At 39.2% G+C, this 19,324-nt stretch overlaps 3 protein-coding genes across 7 annotated transcripts in view; 1 reads left to right on the top strand and 2 right to left on the bottom strand.

Annotated features, from left to right (window-relative positions):
- LOC121513253 (regulator of G-protein signaling 22) overlaps positions 1-7,953 on the bottom strand; it is a 35,678-nt gene extending 27,725 nt beyond the window's left edge. Inside the window, exons 1-11 of the mRNA XM_041792865.1 lie at positions 7,585-7,953; positions 7,480-7,508; positions 7,317-7,379; positions 7,051-7,233; positions 6,882-6,967; positions 3,547-3,704; positions 2,754-3,465; positions 2,455-2,616; positions 1,946-2,132; positions 1,706-1,828; positions 1,447-1,548 (exon numbers count right to left, since the gene is read on the bottom strand). Of these exons, the coding sequence (XP_041648799.1) occupies positions 1,447-1,548; positions 1,706-1,828; positions 1,946-2,132; positions 2,455-2,616; positions 2,754-3,465; positions 3,547-3,704; positions 6,882-6,967; positions 7,051-7,233; positions 7,317-7,379; positions 7,480-7,508; positions 7,585-7,606 (1,827 nt within the window). The 5' untranslated portion in view covers positions 7,607-7,953. The remainder of the gene's footprint in view (positions 1-1,446; positions 1,549-1,705; positions 1,829-1,945; positions 2,133-2,454; positions 2,617-2,753; positions 3,466-3,546; positions 3,705-6,881; positions 6,968-7,050; positions 7,234-7,316; positions 7,380-7,479; positions 7,509-7,584) is intronic.
- Positions 1-19,324, top strand: part of LOC121513254 (NLR family CARD domain-containing protein 3-like) — a 945,231-nt gene that overhangs the window by 644,809 nt on the left and 281,098 nt on the right. The window lies entirely within an intron of this gene.
- On the bottom strand, positions 8,026-18,104 carry fbxo43 (F-box protein 43). 2 transcript variants are annotated; one of them, XM_041792876.1, is made up of 7 exons: positions 17,968-18,075; positions 14,010-14,130; positions 11,734-12,573; positions 10,880-11,614; positions 10,170-10,272; positions 8,755-8,949; positions 8,026-8,628 (listed from the first exon to the last, which is right to left on the bottom strand). In XM_041792876.1, exons 3-7 carry the CDS (start codon positions 12,507-12,509, stop codon positions 8,380-8,382), a joined length of 2,058 nt encoding a protein of 685 aa, XP_041648810.1. In that variant the 5' UTR covers positions 12,510-12,573; positions 14,010-14,130; positions 17,968-18,075; the 3' UTR covers positions 8,026-8,379. The 2 variants fall into 2 exon arrangements, with proteins under 2 accessions (XP_041648810.1, XP_041648809.1); XM_041792875.1 differs by lacking the exon at positions 14,010-14,130 and having other exon boundaries at positions 17,968-18,104.

The raw sequence follows: 19,324 nt of genomic DNA, 5'->3' as shown, positions 1-19,324 counted from the left end.
CCCTAGGGGGGTCCCAGACCCCAGGTTCAGATCAAACTGCATCCACAGGTCAACTGTGCAGACTGATGGGTAGCAAGCCAAAAGAACTTCACTCAAGTGGGAACCCTCCTTCCCCAGTGTTGTCCAGTTTCTCCCAGCACACCTCCAGAGGGCCGAACAGTGATTTAAAGCATCCCAGAGCCACCCCCCTCCATGCCCGCTCCCACCGGCCACCATGCCAACACTGAGACATCATATATTTCCCACTTTAACACATTGCCTACACAGCCTAGACAGCAATGCCACTGATGGACCACAGCATTATGTCAGGCCTCAAACTAGTGCAGAATTTATCCTGTGGTACGAGTTTCCCTCCCAAATCTACCTGCATCTCCCAGTCCTGAGCACCCTTCAACATCATTAAACTGTATCTTGCAGGATAATTTTCCATTTATCTTTTTTTTAAAGATTTTTTCATTCTATGTTTTCATTGGAAAATCAACAATATTTGCTCTTCAATTAAAAATGACTGTTCTTGTCTTCTGGCAGCCTCTGTAATACACCTGGGGGGAGTTTGATCTCCATACCATGAAGGACAAGGAAAATTCAAAGACGGAAAACCTTAAAGGTCAAATTCAAGAATTGAGGATACATTCTAACCAAGTGAATATCTTGGATATGTTACAAAGTGATAATCTTGTTTGTAAAATAAATAAATAAATAAGATAAAATCCTGTTATTCATTAAAACATTAAGGATTTTTTTTTACTTTAGCAGCAGTTCATGAAGTCAAATTAAATCTTCTGTTAAACTACACACACACACACATATATATATACTGTATATATATATGTATATATATATTTATTAGTAACATCAATCTAAATGTCCCAAGTGAATAATATGCATGGATAAAACCTGCTGTTGTTTTGTAGTTCATGCATGAAAGAGTAAAGAGGACCCATATGTCTCCATAATGTCATTCTCTGCTAAAGAAACATTTTAATTTCAGAATCAAATTACCTAAATTATTGTCTTTTTCCACAGAAAGATTAGTTTCATGATTTTAAATATTTTCATTGCTCAAAATTGCTTTGGCTTTCACTGCTGGCTTTTGCAGAGACTTAAATTGAGATGCTAGAGAAACAACAAAATATTTTCTTATCTGGATTGGCATGTGTTTTTTCTTTTAGGCAAAGTTTTAATGAAGTTATAATAAAACAGTTTTCTTTAAAAGAAAAACAATTTCAGATACTCCAAAATCTGCTAAGCCAGCCTGAGAATAAATACACTTATTTAGGTGGGGATGGTTAAGAATTTACTTATATGAGGTAATGCTTCTACAGGAAATTGTAGTGTAGGTGACAGTTCAACGGTTGACATTAGAATGCATCACATTAATGTGTCATACACATGTGGAGTGTACAGTGTGTTTAAAATAGATAAATATCTGCTGTTCTTTGGTACCTGTGACTCTCTCTGTACCCTGTAGGGATCTAGTCCTGCTTGATAGAACAGCTCACAGTAGTTCTGCAGGTCTGTCCAGAAGTTGACTGCATTTTCCCACAGCTAAAACAAAAAAAGACAAAAAAGTTAAAATGCTGTCAAATCAAATTTATTTAAAAAATCTAATGTTATTGTGTCAGATCACAACAGTAATATTGAAATGTGCAATCATAGACCATACAAAATAAAAATGTAAATTAACCAGCGACTGTTGTTGTACCTGGTTTCCAGATTGTTCACAGAAGTTTGTGAAGTATAAACCAGCCAATGGTTCAACATAAAGAGCCTGTAACATCTCCTCCATTCGTCTGCTGCTCAGGAACTGACTTCTGCTGGAGTACAACTAAAAGCATGCATGCACAGGACAGAAAACTACGATATAAAAACAACATTAAACAGAGACTAGACCTAAGGGTCATTTTCATTATGCATAGTCTCATTACAACCGTTCTGGTCTTACCTGTGTGTGGAGCGTTAAGGAGGACTGGGGCAGGGGGGCGTCTGGAGAGAGGTTAGGCTGCGTCACACCGTCAAACTGGGGCGGAATGCTTGACGGAGGAGCTCCACACATGTCTGCCCACAGTCCTATATGAGGAGAATCATCATGGACTCTCTGGACACGCTGGGAAGTCCAGAACCTGGGAACCCTGAGGAGGATGTGTTTATACAGATACAGGCAAAAGAACTGAACAGCATACACCTGTATAACTTTGAGGATATGTGTTAAACTGCAAGGGTTACTGTGACTTTTCATAATGTGAATGAATAAGAAACAGTCAGTATTAGCTGAAGTTTGCACAGAACATCATGCATATGAATGTATGAACATCAGTGAGTTTATATGGAGTTAATCTTCATGAGAGGTTGCAACACTGTAAAAGGGCTGAAAAAATGCTTTTAAATAGCTTAATTAACACCAAACATTACTTATGGTAACGTAACTAAAACACTATGAACTGAGAATCTCACCAGTAGCTGCGCAGAGGCTCCAAAAGGTGAGGTTGAATTAAGTGCAGTTTTTCCTCTGTCCAGCAGGGGGAGGTAGACAGCCCCAGTCTGGAGAGCAGCTCTACATTGAGACTGCTGTGGCTGCTGCTCAGCAAATAGCAGCTTCTCATTAAGAACACATACCTGGTCAAAACACCACATTACTTTAGTGTAGGTCCTACTATAGACAAAAAGAAAACAGCTTTTTCTCCAGAAGTATTCCAGCTTTAACATTAACTGGTAGACTCAAATTTAACTTAAAGACTTTCCCTTTTATGTACCTTTTCTTTCGCTCTCTGTTCTGTGTAGCTTTTAGCCTCTCTATATCCATCCAGAAATTAAGCAGCTTCTCTCCAGGCGTTCCTTGCAAAAACTCCTTGAACTCATCAAAGCATGGTCTGCTGCTATAACAACAGGGACCATGGCAACAAATATCAAGGACTTTTTCCTGGTCCGTGCCCCAACTTCCCACCTCACAATTCTTCTTAGGCCTCTCTGTCTTTTCTTCCTCTCCACTCTCCTTCTTGCCCACAAATCTTTTTCTTCCTTCGCTGAGCCGGTGCCGGACAGCTTTACTTTCACAGGACCTTTCTGTGCTGCTGCAGTTTGTCTCCTCTTCTGACTTGCAGAGACATTCAGAAGAGTTTGCCTGGCTCTGACCGTTGATCAAACTCAGTGCATTGCTCAGTACCTCTTGAACCAATTCAGCAGCCCTGTGCTCCATTTGTTGTTCAAAAGAGTCACAGCTGTCGCTGGGACATCCTGTGGGATGTTGATTCTCTGATTTACTATCTGATAGTGCTGTTAAATCTGTCTGTGAAATGCAGTTTCTGGTTTTCTTAAATGCAAGGTTATAGAATGAAGAGGAAGAAGAAACGGCATGTAGGTCCTCTGACTCTGAGCAGCTAGAGAAACATCCAGAAGACTGGCTGCATTTTGTGTAGAGTTCCTGTTCAGATGGTAGGTGTGCAACGCTGTGCATCCTCGTGAATCCTGAACAAAGAGAAAGACAGCATAATGTCTAAAGTTCAGAAATCAGCTTCGGCATGCACATGAAAAACACAAAGGTTTTACCTCGGTTCTCTGGAGAATGTGAGCCTTTCAGTGGTTTATCTTCCAAACTGATCTGGGCTCGTGAATGTTGCTGTGGTGTTGATTCAAAGGATTTATTAGATGTGACACTCCTCTCAGTACAGAGATTTGGGTCGCACTGAAGCAACAGCTTGACAAGCCTGGGGGAAATAAATAAATACCGGTAGATCATAGGTGCCAGAATATACAGTTAATAAGAGCTGGAAAGACAGCAGGATTAATGTACTCAACTTTAGGTACAATTACTCTGGTTAAGATTTACTTTAAAGGTCTATAAATCTACTCAAAGCCGTGTGATTGACTTTCAACCAGTCCAGGGTGTACCCCGCCTTTCACCCAATGACAGCTGGGATGGGCTCCAGCCCCCCCCCCACAACCCCCCCACGGGATAAGGGGTGTAGAAATCTACTCAAGTAAAGGTAAAAATGACTAAATCTAGAGTTTACTTTACGTTCTGAGCGTGGAGTAGATATTGAAGCCAGGCAAATTAACTGAAGTTTAAATCAAACAGTAATTTATCCAATTGCAATTTACAAATCAAAGTAAAAAAACATTTTTCTTTTGCAGCAGAGATGTTCTGGACACCACAAGAGTTCAAGAGTCACTTTTTTAGAATAGTTTGCAAAACATCCTACTTTCCTCTAACCTTGCAAAGCAGATGGATACGCCAGTTTCCTTGTTTCTCACTGGTGAATCCATCTTGCAAAGCTCCCGTCTGAACCGTCTGGGCCCGGTTAGAAAGTGACAGGACCAATCAGCTACGAGGGGCAGTACTTTAGGCGCAGCAGAGTCGGGACGTAACCAAGCAGCAACAAGAGGCCAGTGCAATGATGGCAGAAGAGATTAGCATGGATGCTGCTAAAGCACCAGTTTTATTAGTACTTGATGACATTTCTTTGTTAAAAGAACAAAGAACAGCAGTGAGTTGTTTTCTTTTCAAAAACGACAAAAGTCATTTATGCAGCTCTCTGTGGAGTTTATTCCTGTGTCATGTGTTTTGTTGGTCTGATTGGCCCGTAAAGATGTGACAGATAGAACGTTCATCCAATCGCCCTCCGAGTTTTTTTTCAAAGGCCCTTTCCCAAACACTGTCTATAAGAGGTTTTCCAGACAGATGTGTAAAACAAATCCATCTGAATCCGTGTATGATTTGTTCATTTAATGTTTGACTGAAACTTGAATAACAAATAAATGAAAAATGGCTCATTGTTCACCAAGTCAAATAATGAAAATACTGTTCATTTTCATTTCGGGAATTTTTGTGCCTTTATTAGATAGAGGAGGACAGTGGATAGAGTCGGAAACAGGGTCGAGAGTGGGGAAGAGACTTGTGGTGAAGGGCCTCAGGCTGGATTCGAACCCGAGCCACCTGCATACATAGGGAGCGCCTTTAACCACTAGGCCACCTGCTCCCCTAGTTTACATTTCTAAAATGAAATCAAATAAACAAGCATTGATGCGTCTTTTTGACTCTTGCTATTAATGCTGGGATCAAAGAATGTAATATGAAAAACAGCTGTAAGCAGTCAATTTGATTACAATATTGATTTGCATAATCTGGTGCAGGTGTTGTGCTCAGAAAAGCATCCTGAGAATCACATGACCACCCCTGAGTAGTTCACGCTTCCTGGAATGATACACGGGAACACAAACGCCCGTATATCGTTGTGATATATGGCACAGCAGCGAAAAAATATGTAATTGTAAAGATTTTGACTCATTTTGCAAATGTGATATGAACTGTCATATTCAAGGGAATAATAATTTTTATATAATTCTCATATTTAACAAGAAAAACATAAAATAATGAAGAAAATAGGATCTTTTGTACACTATTCTAAAAATATGCCACTAGAATTATTGCATGATATATAATGCCTAACACCTCTGCTGCAAAAAAGTTTTAAACTGGTATTTTGACACAAATATCAGGTTAACACTTAGAGCTCACAGCTATTTTTTTCACCAACATGTCTTGTCTTAAAAAGCTTGTACAACATCAACCCTGTGGTGCACAGTCAAGCTCCATACATCCTTTTTTTCAGGACAACCTGGGATTTAAGAATATATCTAGTACAGCAATGTCACTTGAATTTTTAAAAAATTATAGGACTCTCAAGACAAAAGAAAAAAAACAAATTGGAATTTGAAACTCAGAGATTTTTATTTATAAGACTCAGAAAACATCAGTGACTAAGCATTATCTTTGCACTGACTTGTTCTCCCATCTCCTCGGGACACAACATTGAAAAAATAAACATTTGGTGACAAACGATTTTCAAAACATCTACATTTATACAAAAAAAATGCTCATGCGCTTTTTTTGCAGTTAGATTCATTTGTGCCATTCCTCAAAGCAGAAGAGACCCAGCTGGTCGACTGCAACTCCCACAATGCATTGCGGTAAACAACATGGCAATGCCCTGGGCAAAAAGCCGAAGTAGGTGATAGAAAATGGATTTAAAACGGATAAAAAGACGCTTATTATTGGCTCTAACAATGTGTATTCAACCTGTAAAGACCCCGAAAAATCACCGAAGTTCCAGGCTCACTAGAACGGCGTCCTTTAGGGCTACAGAGACACCGCAATGAACGTCAAGAAAGTCAGCTTTCAGAGGAAAAAAAGAGTAAGAGTATAAACTTATCACTTCTTATTTACAACAACACCGTCCTCAGAGACCCCGGAAGGTCAGCCAAATTCCAGGCTCTCTAGAAAATGTTCTGTAAGAGCTACGAATGCACAGAGAACATAATCAGAAAGGCACAACAAAGAACTTTCAGATGAAAAAAGGAATTAAGAGTCTATGACCTATGGTCAAAATGTTACCAAGTGATTTATAAAGGGATGTACCTGCGGCAGGATCCGTGCAGCGTGCGCTCTAAGGGTTAAAGAAATATTGCATCTTTTGCAATTTGAAAATTGCAGCAAGCAGTATTGCAATATAATCTATTTTTTGATTAATTTCCCAGCCCTACAGAGAAAACTATAATGTAAAGACAAACTTCATCAGACTAGAGATGGACATCTTTCAAACATTATGGAAAAATGGAATCATGTCACCTTTTCAATCAGAATATTCAAAAAATGAAACAAACTGCACCTTAAGTTGATTCCTAAAGTTAACTGGCACACATTTAGTACTGTTATTATTTAGTCTTCTGATTTATTTATTTAGTCCTTTTTATTTTAATGAATTGGACAGATTTGGAGTTTAGGGGGCAGAAAACGATCTGATTTTGTGAACTGTGACACGGAGGATCTCTACAATAGTTTAAAATAAACAGAGAATCAAAAACAAACATTTCAGCAGTCGTACCTGTATTCATTGTAGCAGTCACTTTTAAGGAAAGAGGGTAATCTTTCTGACACTATCCACCGAATTCCTTGGTCTTTATCCAGGCACTGCAAAGGTCAAGAAGATTCCAGTCAAACTAAAATGTTCTGCTTATGAATGAATCAGTGTAAGAGAAGTGTTGGACACTCACACAGACAGTGTAATGGTTGTCTACTGGAGGGTATCTGGCCAGTGCTCTGGGGTCACCAGTCAAGAGTTGGGATTTGCTGCGGTGTAGATCTGACCTGATACTGCTAGACACAACCTCAGCAGCACCGGTCACCACTTCAAACAGCCCCGTCTCTCTATTGTAGAGAAAAGCCCTCGGGAAAGACTGAAGAAAGATGGAAGGGTAAGGAGCAAAGCATGACAGTCTAGTCAAAGGAATTTTACTCCTCTACATCAGGACAACTTTACCGGCAGACTTAAGAAGTCATTGAAGTAGTGAATCAAAACGTCATCAGTGGCCAGGCAGTTCTCCTGCAAGGAGACAAGTAATATTACTCAGAACATCTAGTGGAACAGCAGATTAAAAACACTGCTGTTATAGATTAAAAACAGTATGAGAAAATGTACTTACAAAATTTTCAGCAGTTAGATTCGTCAACTCTAAACACAACGAAAAACTCAAGTTAACATCAGTTAAAAGAAGTGAACAGAAAGTCTTTAAAAGTGCTGATCCTACCTGTGAAAGTTACACCACACATTGTTCCTCACATGAAACCGCCCTTACAGTAAATTCAGACCGACTGCCATTCCAACATTCGTCCAGACACCGACCTCTCAGTGTCATTACATACACACTGAAGGTTGCTATGGAAGTGGACTCATTTTCAAAACACACAGGGCTGTAAAAGTTTAACTAGGCCAGAGCAGAGGGAGACAAACAAAGGCTGCATTTTCTTTGACATCCAAAATTAAGCATTATTCAGATGTGTACAGTACTGTGACAAGCCAAGATAATTTATCTTATGATGCAAAAAACTGAGTTGGATGATAAAACATTGAAATCTCCTTGTTTAAGACAAAGCAACCACTAGATGGCGCCAAACACTGACAAATTGAAACGCACATGTTGGCTAAAGTCCAACATGGACTTAAGAATAAGAGACAATCTGCAAATAAGTAAAAAAGAAATTTAAATTTATTCTAAAGACGTGAAAAATCATTGCTAAAACTTTACAAGGGCTCCCCAAAAACACTATGTACAGCTGATAAACATGTATGAAGAGGAGAACGAGCAAAAGAAGTTCATTTTGCTGCAACTCCCTTCACATTCATAATTAAAAACAGCAAGAACTGTACAGAAAAAGGGGGAAATATATAGAAAAAGACAGGAATAAAGACATTAGTAAATACAGAACTTGCGCTTATCTACTGAAATAAGTGTCCCTGCTGCCATAGCTTTCCTTCTCCATTAGATGGGAAAAATCTGATGTTTTTGTGGCAGATGCAAACAGGAATTCAGTCCACTTTCTGTTTACAATCTCCTAATGTTTCGCTTGCTCTGAGCACTTCCAGGAAGAAGAATGTCCTTCTTGTGGCGACCTGCAGACATGCTGCCACACTCTTTCGAGCCGTGAAAAGCATACAAGCAGGCTGTGCAAAACCGGAAACCACAGTCCGCTCTGCTGCACACACCCTCCCGTTTCACCGAGTGACACCTTGCAGGGTTCTGACATCGGGGGCAGGGCCTGAGGCTCTCGTCGTTAAAAAGAGTTTTGGCAACCTGAAGAAAGAAAAGGACACCAAATTATTAACTATAATGAAAATACCCTTTGTGGTTCTTTCAGTCAATAAAATATGAGATTTGAAGTTTCAAGTTATAAATCCACTTCTGTTGTTTTAACCTCACCTCAAGAAACTTTTCCCTTTTGCTGCTGCTGCCTGGATTCAGGGTGCTGCGCTGTAATGGTGTCAAAGTGCTTTTCGCTGACTGTGGGGTGCAGAAACTTGAAGACCTGGACTGGGACTGAACCATCTTAAGGGCTGATCTCTTACTCAAAGTGAGTCTTGTCTCTGCATCAGGGACATGGACAGGACCACCAAGCTAAACAAGACAACAGAGCAAAGGTTAGAAGTTGGTAAATATCCACAATCAGAAGCTAGATGATGATAACAGAATAAACATCTTACTTTGTATTCAATTACATTGAGTAGCAGGTGCTGGATTACTGGTCTCCATTTGTTTACTTTTTCATTTATACTGCTGATCACTAACACTGCATTTTGGTATATAATATAACGTACTATTGTGATTAGAGTCGACTATATTGTGATTATGATAGAAAACATAAATGGTATGAGTCTACTTGCTTGCAGAAATGCAGAATAGAACAACAGTTTTGAACTGAATATTTCTCAACTGAAGACATAAAAAACATAAAGCCTAAAGTTTTCATTGTACTGCTTTTAAAATAACATACATTTACCACAAGATTGACATTTTCCTTTCGTGAAAACAATGATACTTCTACAAAGTACAAATGCAGGGGCGCTGGGCGATGGTGTGATTGCACAGCCTTACATTGGGATTACAGTTGTGCAGCCCTACCGACCACACCTATGTCAAAGCACATTTTTTCCAGTGGCACCAGATTAACGGCCAATCCCATTCCTTCCCTTAGCCCTTCCTTTCAAACAGAGTTGTAAGGAGTAGGAGTGAAAACCTTCCCTTAAGAAATGAGACACCATTTGATTGTCGTTCATTATCACACACTGCCGATAAACAGCTGCATCATCAGAGGTGACAAGCTTCAACCATCTCCTTCATACTATGGATCTCTGTGTTGATCTTCTCCATATATTTATACAGTTAACAGCCCTGGTTTACACGTGTACATACTGAAAATACAATAAACCCCCAGCCCTAGTGGCTAAAGATTTAATATATGAGAAAACACGACCGTAGTGTTTTCTATTATCAAAGCTGAAAACATTTGTACATTTTTGCGCCTCCTTCCTTCGTTGTGCCATTTCACAAGTGAATGCAGTGCATGGTGGGAAATTAATCTTACCCCTCGATTTCAAGTGTGGTCCTGGAAACCTTTGTTTCAAGGGTTACCATCAGCCCTTAGCCCTAGCCCTCAATTCAAAAGATTTGAGATACCCCTTCACCTGTTGGAACGCGCAAAACCAAGGGAAGGGCTAAGATAAGAAGCTAAGGGGTAGAAATGGGATTGACCCTCGAGATAAAAAAGCCCCTCTTATACATATGTTGACTGTTTGACACTGATTTGTTATTGACTACAACAGTGGCAAGTGTCCTACCTCTATAGCAGCCTCCACTTTGCTTTGGTGGTTTCTTCTCTTAAAACTGGCCTGCTTGTCTTGTTGGATGATCTCATTCCAGCTATTACACACCCGACCACACCTTCAGACACAAGCAAATACAGACTAGCATTTATGCCCTCTTTGCACCTTTAATACCAACAGTTGCCTGTTGTTTGGGGCGATAGACAAGTACACAAAAATCGAAACTTAAAAAAACATGTTATAATCTACTTCTAGAGCTTTATTGCCAACTTGTTAATTTTTTTCAAATAGTGGCATGAATTAATGATTTACTGCAATCCCCTGTGCATTACCATCACACACATTAATACTGTCTTTAAAAAAGGTAATTTATGACAAATCTTAAGTCACCTTCTGAACTTTGAGTAAAGAAGGCATACTAGCTGCAAGCCAGTTATTGATACTGGCAGATATGAACATTTTTGCAGATATTTACAACCAGTTTACCAGCTGTTATAATCAGCAGTAAGTGTACGTTTGTGGATATTTTCTTTGTTTAGCCTCATTCATTACATTTTAAAGTGCATTTAAGAACTGAAGTTATGAATCACATTTTGGCTCAAATCAAACTGTAAATATCGACATATCAGATATTGGTAAAAATTCAACATCATGCATCCCTATATCACAAGTCATTTATTTAATTAATAGCAATGACAGCTCAGTTTAGCACATAAACTGTTTACCTGTAGATGCTCTCTGAGGAAAGGTGGCTGAGTATAATACCAAGAATGTGCCTGAGGTTTCTCTTTTTCAGCTCTGTGAGTATGTCGATCTTTCCAAGGCCCATCTTCCTGCCAATCAGCCCCGCCAGTGGCATGGTGGTCCTGAACATCGCCAGGGTCTCGGCCAGTGCTGCTGTGGACTTCAGCTGCTCCTTTAGGCTTGGACTTTGGCCAGCAAACATCTGGGCATTCTGCCGGCACATGGCGTGAACCAGTTGCAATGCTGGTGTAAGAGAGAGACTTTCTGGAGTTGCTGTGAGAGGATCTGTGCTTAAAGGTGTCTTGTTTTCTTGCTTGGTTGTGGCTGCTCTTAGTGGGGTCGCATAGTCTTGCTTTGCAGAGGGGAAACCAATAGAGGTCATACTGTAGCTACATTTAGCAGACCCACCTCCACAGGCAGCGTTTTCATCTCCAAAAACCTCATCTTCTTTAGAAAGGCTGTGGAGCTGATGGAGACATTCATTTTTTCTCTCTGTTAGATCTTCCTCGGACTGGGAGCCTCCTTCTTTAAGCGTAGAAAGCCTATGCTGGCGCTGCAAACGGGGGCGTCGCTTTGTCTCGGCAAGATTTGGGGTTTCACAGTTTCCTCTGGAGTCAGAGAGCAGCAGCTCCTGGAATGAGCCGTCATGGTCTGAGGAAGAGTCTTGGGATTTATCAAGGGTCAGAGAACCAAAACCACTGTCTTCACACACAGACCTGTTCCAGGGTTAGAAGAGGCTTTATTTAAACAGAAAAGGTAGCATTCCTTCACTATTTAATACTCCGAGTATGTAGTTAGAAAAAAGTAGTGAGTAATGCTGTAAAAGAGCACATACCTGATGTATCTGGGTTTTTGTGTTGAAGATGGTGTGCACATGACAGCTGAATTGTCGTAAAGATTGCTTGCCACCCTGCTGATTGGTGATCGAGAGTTTTCTTTAGATGAAAATGAATGGGATTCTCTAAAGCATGGGGACTCGATGTCAGTTTGCCCAGAGGCAGAAATGTTCTCGATGAAGTCTGCATCTGAAATGGAAACTCTTCGCTCAAAACCAGGAAAGGGAACAGTGTTGGGTTTTCCATCTTCTCGAGTTGAGGTCCTCACCTGAGCGAAGAGAAGACGGCGCTTCCTACTAGACAGCGGTAAATCCTGCTCCAAAGTGCTTGATGCCAAAGCCCCTGTCACAGTGTCTAAAGTACTAAAAGATGCACTTAACCAGCGCTCAGATCTTCCAGCCCTTTGGGTGCCCGGGGATCTTGTGTTGTCTGTTTTCATATCTACGCAGGGTCTACGCAGTAAAAGTCTGTGTCGTAACATGGAATCTCTTTTCGGAGTTTCACACCAATTAAAAAGTGACGGCCGCTGTATTCCCCTTGGGTCTTTGCTCAAACATTTTATGGGTTCCCTGTCGTCAGGGGAGGTGGACAGTCTGAGGTTCTCTTTAGGCGTTTCATTTAATTGTACGGGAGACAAAGTACTACAGAGGGCACCAGCAGTGGAGCTCTGAGGGGTGCAGAATAAACCCGAGTACCCGCTGTCAAAGCAGTCGTCATAACAGTGCCGCCCTTTGCAGTTGTCAGCGTAGAGGTTTGGTTCAGGAGTACATTCCATTTTTCCTCCTGCTGTTTGCTCTTTCTGTCCCGTTGATCACCAAATGAGGATGACGACAACAGACCTGAAGAAAACAAGAGAGGGACAGTCAAACTCCTCAGAAAACAACCAAAGAAAATTCATTTTATAAATAGGGCTGGGTGACATGGACGAGAAGGCATATCTTATTATCTAGATCAGGGTAGGCTTGGGTGATATGGCCTAAAATTGAAATCTCGATATTTTTTGGCTATATCCCGATACATGATATATATCACGATATTTTGAAATGTCGTCTAAGTGGCTGTATAATGTTTAATTCAGCCCTAAATAACACCAGTATGGTTATTAAAATAGACTATTTTATTGGATTTTTTAAAAATAGTATGCAGTAGGGGTAAAAATCAATATAAAGTCAAACTTAGAACACTGTTTTATTTTGAAAAAGACTCCATTCAATCTCTCACTAATAAATCAAACATACATATATCGTGAAATACTCGGTATTTTACAGTGTATGGAAAGTCCTAAAATGTTTTCTCTGTTATGTTTACTATTGATGGTTATAAAAATGATTATTTTCCTCATTAAGGGTGAAGCAAACCTACACAAAACTCAGCAATCCTGCATGCAGCCAAAGACAAAAACCCTGCAGTCTAGTGCACCATTCAGGCTCAAAGCTTTGATTACCTTAGTCCAGTATCTGTGCTGATAAACGCAGGACCGGTTTCTAACAAGTTCATGACATGAGAGTGTCTTATTCAAGAAACTCTCCTGTGTGATCAAGGGGGAAAAGCTCATTTGGAGGCGGGAACATTATCCACATGATTTATACTCTATGTTCGCGATATAGTTATTTTATACATCCCACGTGGCAAAAGCCACGATACATCGAGTATACTCAATATATCGCCCAACCCTAGATCAGGGGTTTTCAAAGTGTGAGGTGGGCCACCCCTGGGGGGCGCCACGGGACTTAAGGGGAGGCCCGAAACCGGAACCCAGAAAAAGGTGGTTTGCTTTGCCAACTTCTGCTGTGCATGGGGAAAATTTGACAGATTTATAGGTTGATTTAGAGACTCAGATAGAGTCAGATATTAAATATTTATTTTGGGCTTTTTCATGCCTTTATTAGATAGAGGAAGGACAGTGGATGGACTCAGCCACAGGGAAGAGAAAGGGGAGAGACATGCAGTAATAAAGGGCCACAGGACGGATTCGAACCCGGGCTGCCCACGTACACGAGTAGCGCCTAAAACCACTCGACCATCTGTGCCCCTAGAGTCAGATATTAAAGTAGGGATTTTCCTGCATTGGTCCTGATGATGCCCAATGGCCACAGTGTTTAATTTTCAAAGATGTGCAATCTAATGACAGCATAAGGCTGTGTAAACCACAGGGTCATATTGAGACAAAAGCACTAAGTCTAGTGACCACATGTTTTTGTCAAGAAGTAAAAGGAATTTTGATCACTGAAGGTGATTGAGACATTAAGCACCATAAACACTAAGCCAGCCTTACCAAGTGCAGGTCTTAGGCATTGACAGTGATCAAAGCAAGTACCAGGCAAGGCTGAAGGTGGAGGGTGATCTGCTGTTACTCAATCCTGCATCAACTGCATGAATGCAAACTCGTTGTCCCTCTAAATTAGAGCATAGAGCATAGAAATCAATAATTTATTGTCTGGGAAAATGTGTGTTTGAAAACACATGAAGACCAAAATAAAAAATCTAAAAATATTAAATAAAAATGCTTAAAGTAGAGACATAAAAGTTTGAAGATATAGTTGTTTAGAATCATACTTTTAAAGGGGTTGGGGGTCCATGGAATAAATTATTTTTTCTCAGGGGAGGCTCACCTTGTCACACTTTCAATAGGCCTATACCTGATCTAGATCAGGGGTTCTCAATGTTGGGGTCAGGACCCCATTGGGGGTCATGAGACACTGAAAGGGGGTCTCCAGAAGCTTTAAAAAAACTAAAAACACTTTTGAATTACACCGTTGCCACTTTACACTAATTTTGCCTTATTCTAACCAGTTTTTAATCACTTTTTCCCACTAATTTTGCCCATTTTAACACATTTTTGCAACTCATAACCCATTTTTATCATTTTAAACCCTTTCCACTACTTGTTTTCTGACTGTTTTTGCCACTTCTAAAACAAATATTGCAACTCTCTGCCTATTGTTGGCTCTGTTAACACATTATTGCCACTATTAACCTCTTTTGAATCCACATTTTACAATTTGATACACCCATTTTTGACAATTTCAGACGTTTTCTGTCTCAGCTAACCCTTTATTGCCAGTATTGCCATATTAATTTTCATCCCATTTCACCAAATATCCACCTATTTTTGCCACTTTAACACCATATCAGACACTTTTTAAGCCACTTTTACCACTTAATATGCCCATTTTTTACCACTTTAACCCATTTTTGCGGGTTATTTTTTTGCCACTTTTTTCAAATTTTTGGCATTATGAAGCCATTTCTGCTACTTTTAAAATCTAATTTCACCACCCTTTTTTGCCATTATTAACCCATTTTAGCTAACTTTTACATTTTTTAAGCGGGCTACTTGGTACACAAATGAATCAAAATTTGTTTCTTTGATAAGAGTGGTTATTATTCAGGTTAAATCTAAAATACCACAGCTTAACTTTACAATGGACCATGATTTTGCTGGCCCCCAGATTGGCTGGGCCACAGAAAGCCTTCCTATTTTTCCCCTAATAGGCGCACATGACTATTTTTGAGTGTTCATGTCTGTGTTCAGCCACCCTCAGGTACAGTGGGGGTCCCCGGTCTCTGGCACCTTTATTTTGGGGGTTGTGGACTGAACCCTCAGTAAAGTCAAATCCCCTTGGCCAAATGCCAAAAGTAAACCAGACATTTTTATGATAAGTAAACTTACTATGTAGAATTGCATACAACAAAATATTTTCCTAAAACAAAATCAATAAAATCTAAATTGTGAATTAGACTAAAAATTTCCAGCAAGTTATCTTGTGGTCAGCAGGTATGTTAATGTAAGAGGTTCTTACAGTTAATAATCTATTTACAGAGCATTAGAACAGGCATCTATTTTACTCCACATCAAAATAAACTATACTGATATGAAAGATAGTATCTTACCCTATATCTTGTTTAAAAATATATACATCTTAAAACTTAATTTATTGCCAGTATTGGAAGTTAAACAGGATAATGACTGGACAAAAATGAAATGATTCTGAAATAAGCAGCTAGCTGTATGTTTCCTGGGTATTCACCTCAGTTGCTGTAGGAACCAAGAAAAAAAGATGTCTGATTCATTTAAAATCAGTGGTCACCAACGTTTTTCAGCGAAAGACCCCCTATGGCTTTGGACTGACCTGCACATAAGACTGGCAGATTCAGTGAATCGTTTAAATCACTCCTTAAAACTCACTTTTACAGACTTGCTTCATGAGATGTCCCTTCTAACTATTTTTCTATTTCATTTCTTCTCTTTTATTTACTCTGTTGCTCTTTTTCTTTTTTATAATTTATACCCTTCTTTATTATCTCATGTTTACTTACCAAAACTTTACTTGTCCTTGTTTCTATTATTTATCTGTTTTACTCTTATCTTTAAGTTATCCCCACTGATGTGATGTCTTCATCTTCATGTATTTGTTTGGTTGTTTGTTTGAATAGTTTTATATGTATTTAACTCTCTCCTTCTCCCACATCCTACGATATCTTTCGTAATAGTATCATGGGAATAAAATCATCTTTAACTGACTCCATTATATTTTAGATTTTATAATCTACTACTGTAACTACCATTCAAGATCTACTTGTGTCATTTTTATTTCTTGCATTTTTATTTTTCCTGTGTTCATATTATGCCCTTCCCTACTGTTCTGCTCTAATTGTTGATGTTTATTTTTCCGAGTTTTTGCTCTGCTGTGTGTAAATCACTTTGTAAAAAACTGATTTTAAAAGTGCTATATAAATAAAGCTATTATTATGATCTCAACAGTGAAAACTCAATCTACTCGCCCTAATTCATTGAAAGAAAACAAAAATATATTCACTTCAAATTAATTTCTAATTGTACCCATGTTTAAGCAAACAGATAGTCTTTAATCTATCCCAGAAAAAAAGGGGACAGACTGAAACACAGTCATAGGATTTCAATTTCAGCCCTACTTGTTTTAAAGGTTTAATTTATAAGTAGATGCAACTGAAAAACTTTGAGAAATAAATGTATTGGCACTGTTTTGAAAGAGGGCACAATATTGGTTTGATAGTGGTATTGGCAGATATTATCTTAAAAAGTGAATTACCAGTATGATTTTTAAAAATTGTTGCTGATATTTTGGCTGCCTATTAGCTGTAAATATTAATCACACAAACAAATAAGTTAATGGAGATTTAAAGCTGGACCAACACACCTATGTCAGTCTTTTAGTCATCATCATTTCTTATCATTTAAAATGTGTTTTAATGACAGAAATTTGTTAACTTTGTTCACCCTTAAAAATTTTAATTGTGTATTTTAAGGCCTGAAGTTTTAGATCTAATTTACATTTAAATACGAGTATTGATATTGGCTAAAATTACATTATAAATATCAGCATATCGGATATCAGCAAAAACCCAATATTGTGCATCCCTACTTTCTGAAAGTAATGAAAGTGACATTTGTATTCAACAGCTTATGTAGACTACAAAAAAACCTCACAAAATTCCCAACATTTTGGTAAATTAGGCACTTGTAAAATATTGGACCAGTATAGTATATTTCCAAAGCTAAAGGGATGGGAAAACCAGTTAAGTTATTGCCTAATGTGAACCTTTGTTCAAGATTTACCTGAAATGTCTCTAAGTTGTACCCATAGATCATAACCCACAGGTTGGGGACTCTTGCTCTTAATTGTTCTCCTTTAAGTCTTTTTCTTTTAATTGTAAAAAGAAAACTGTCCAATGCAAATGTCCATAGAAAGCTGAGTCAACACCAAACATTCTCAGCTGTTTCCTCGGTGTTACTATGAGAGCCGGTGTTGGAGATTTAAATCCCCCGCCGCGTGCTCACTCCCTCCCGCTATAAAGTAAGCTAGAGCCGCCAGAACCAACAAAAGACCCCAGCTAGCGTTTCTGGTGCCCTGGGGATTCATACAGAGTCTTAATTTAGGATTGTGACATTGTAATGGGAAAATGGGGGAGAAAACTGTATTTTTATTGTCTGACAGTTAAGTTTTGTCAGCGTCGCCTGTAAAGAATATGAAAATAAAAACGTTGCTGTGCTCCAAGACTCCACTGGGCTTGATTGTCAGCACCGATACTGTCATTAGCACGTTTGGAAAACACCTGCAGCCATTTGGCCCGCTTACTGACCTAAATCATGACTGTTCTTTTTACAAACGTGTTATCCCCGTTACGTTAGCTTTCGTCAAACACAACCTCTTCAACACCGGGGCTCTTCGACATCATATTAAGCCACTTACCTCAGGAGTGAGCTGTGCCACCGTCAGTGGAAGTGCTGATAGGGTAGGCTGAGTACTCAGGTGCCAGCTAGGATTTTAAATTTGGAGCCTCAGCCTACTCTTCAAACGTCACATGCTCCCGCTCTACCCAGTGGCCTCCTTCCGTGTGCGGTTGCTATAGTAACTGGCTGTGTTCTGCAGACGCGAGGTTCGTCAACAACGGTAGGTGAGGCGAATTCTTCACACTTTAATGGTAAATAGTCCAATTTAAGTAGGTTATAATACACTCGGCTCCCCTTAACGATCATTTATTCGATAGAAATACATGATTCAGATTTTTAGGAACAGAACTGTTGGGTTACAGCACGTTTGTCAGCTTCCCAAGTTTTGTCCTAAGTAGAGCAGTGGTTCTCAACTGCCGGTGCCAAGGTAGTTATCCCCGATAGAGAGTGTTTCCCCCGTAGATATCTACAGAACACTTCTATAGAACACTCTTCTATATATATCTATGGTTTCCCCTGTCCTATCGGGGATAACTACCTTGGCACAACATATTGCATGCTTCTGTTAGCATACTGTATTACAGTACACTCCAAATTGCAGTACACAGCAGGTTGGTACACACCTGGACGGAATTGTACCCTTCCGTTTAAGAAAGAAAACCCCACAATGGTCACTGAAATAACTCGAAACTGACAAAATATAATAATAATAATAATAATAATAATAATAATAATAAATTGAAATAAACAAAATGAAATTAAAAACAAAATTTAAAAAAAACGGAGAAATAACTAAAGAAAATCAGACATTGCTTTTGAAATATGGTTCAACAGAATCATTAAAAAAAAATTACTAACGAAGCTGGACAAAATTAATGGTACCCTTAACTTACTACTTTGTTGCACAACCTTTCCAGGCAATCACCACAATCAAGGATTTCTGTTACTCTCAGTGAGGCTTCTGCACCCATAGACATTATTTAAGTTTATATATGTATGTAATGTCTATGGCTGCACCTGTCCACAGGTATTTCCGCCCACTCCTCCTGAGTAACCTGCTCCAGCCTTCTCTGGTTTGAGAGGTTGCTTTTCCAGACTGCTAGTTTCAGCTCCTCGTGTGTATTATGACGGTTTAAGCCTCAGCTTTCTGCTTCAAACAAGTTATAAACAGACGTTAGGCAAGTATGATTGAAATTTGATGGCTTTTTTTCACTTGCTGTTAAATTTATGTAACTTGTATTTTATGTTAACATTATACACTTAAGGAAAGTTAACTTTTTTTTAACCTACAATGCCTTTTCATGGTTGAAATGTGGCACAGTTGCTAACAACACTTAGCTCCTAGTTGATGCTAACACTTAGCTAGCGTGCTAGCA

Source organism: Cheilinus undulatus, linkage group 8 (assembly GCF_018320785.1).
Source record: "Cheilinus undulatus linkage group 8, ASM1832078v1, whole genome shotgun sequence".
NCBI classification, from domain to species: Eukaryota; Metazoa; Chordata; class Actinopteri; order Labriformes; family Labridae; genus Cheilinus; species Cheilinus undulatus.
The sequence above is the reverse complement of the archived record's forward strand: the minus strand, read 5'-3'. Positions and strand labels throughout refer to the sequence as shown.

Coding starts and splice junctions, on each gene's coding strand:
- fbxo43 (XM_041792875.1), bottom strand. CDS start 12,509: ATGGAATGTACTCCTGAACCAAACCTCTACGCTGACAACTGCAAAGGG. Junction 11,615..11,733: donor CAAAAACCCAGATACATCAG/GTATGTGCTCTT, acceptor ACCCTGGAACAG/GTCTGTGTGTGAAGACAGTG. Junction 10,273..10,879: donor TCCTCAGAGAGCATCTACAG/GTAAACAGTTTA, acceptor TTGTGTCTGAAG/GTGTGGTCGGGTGTGTAATA.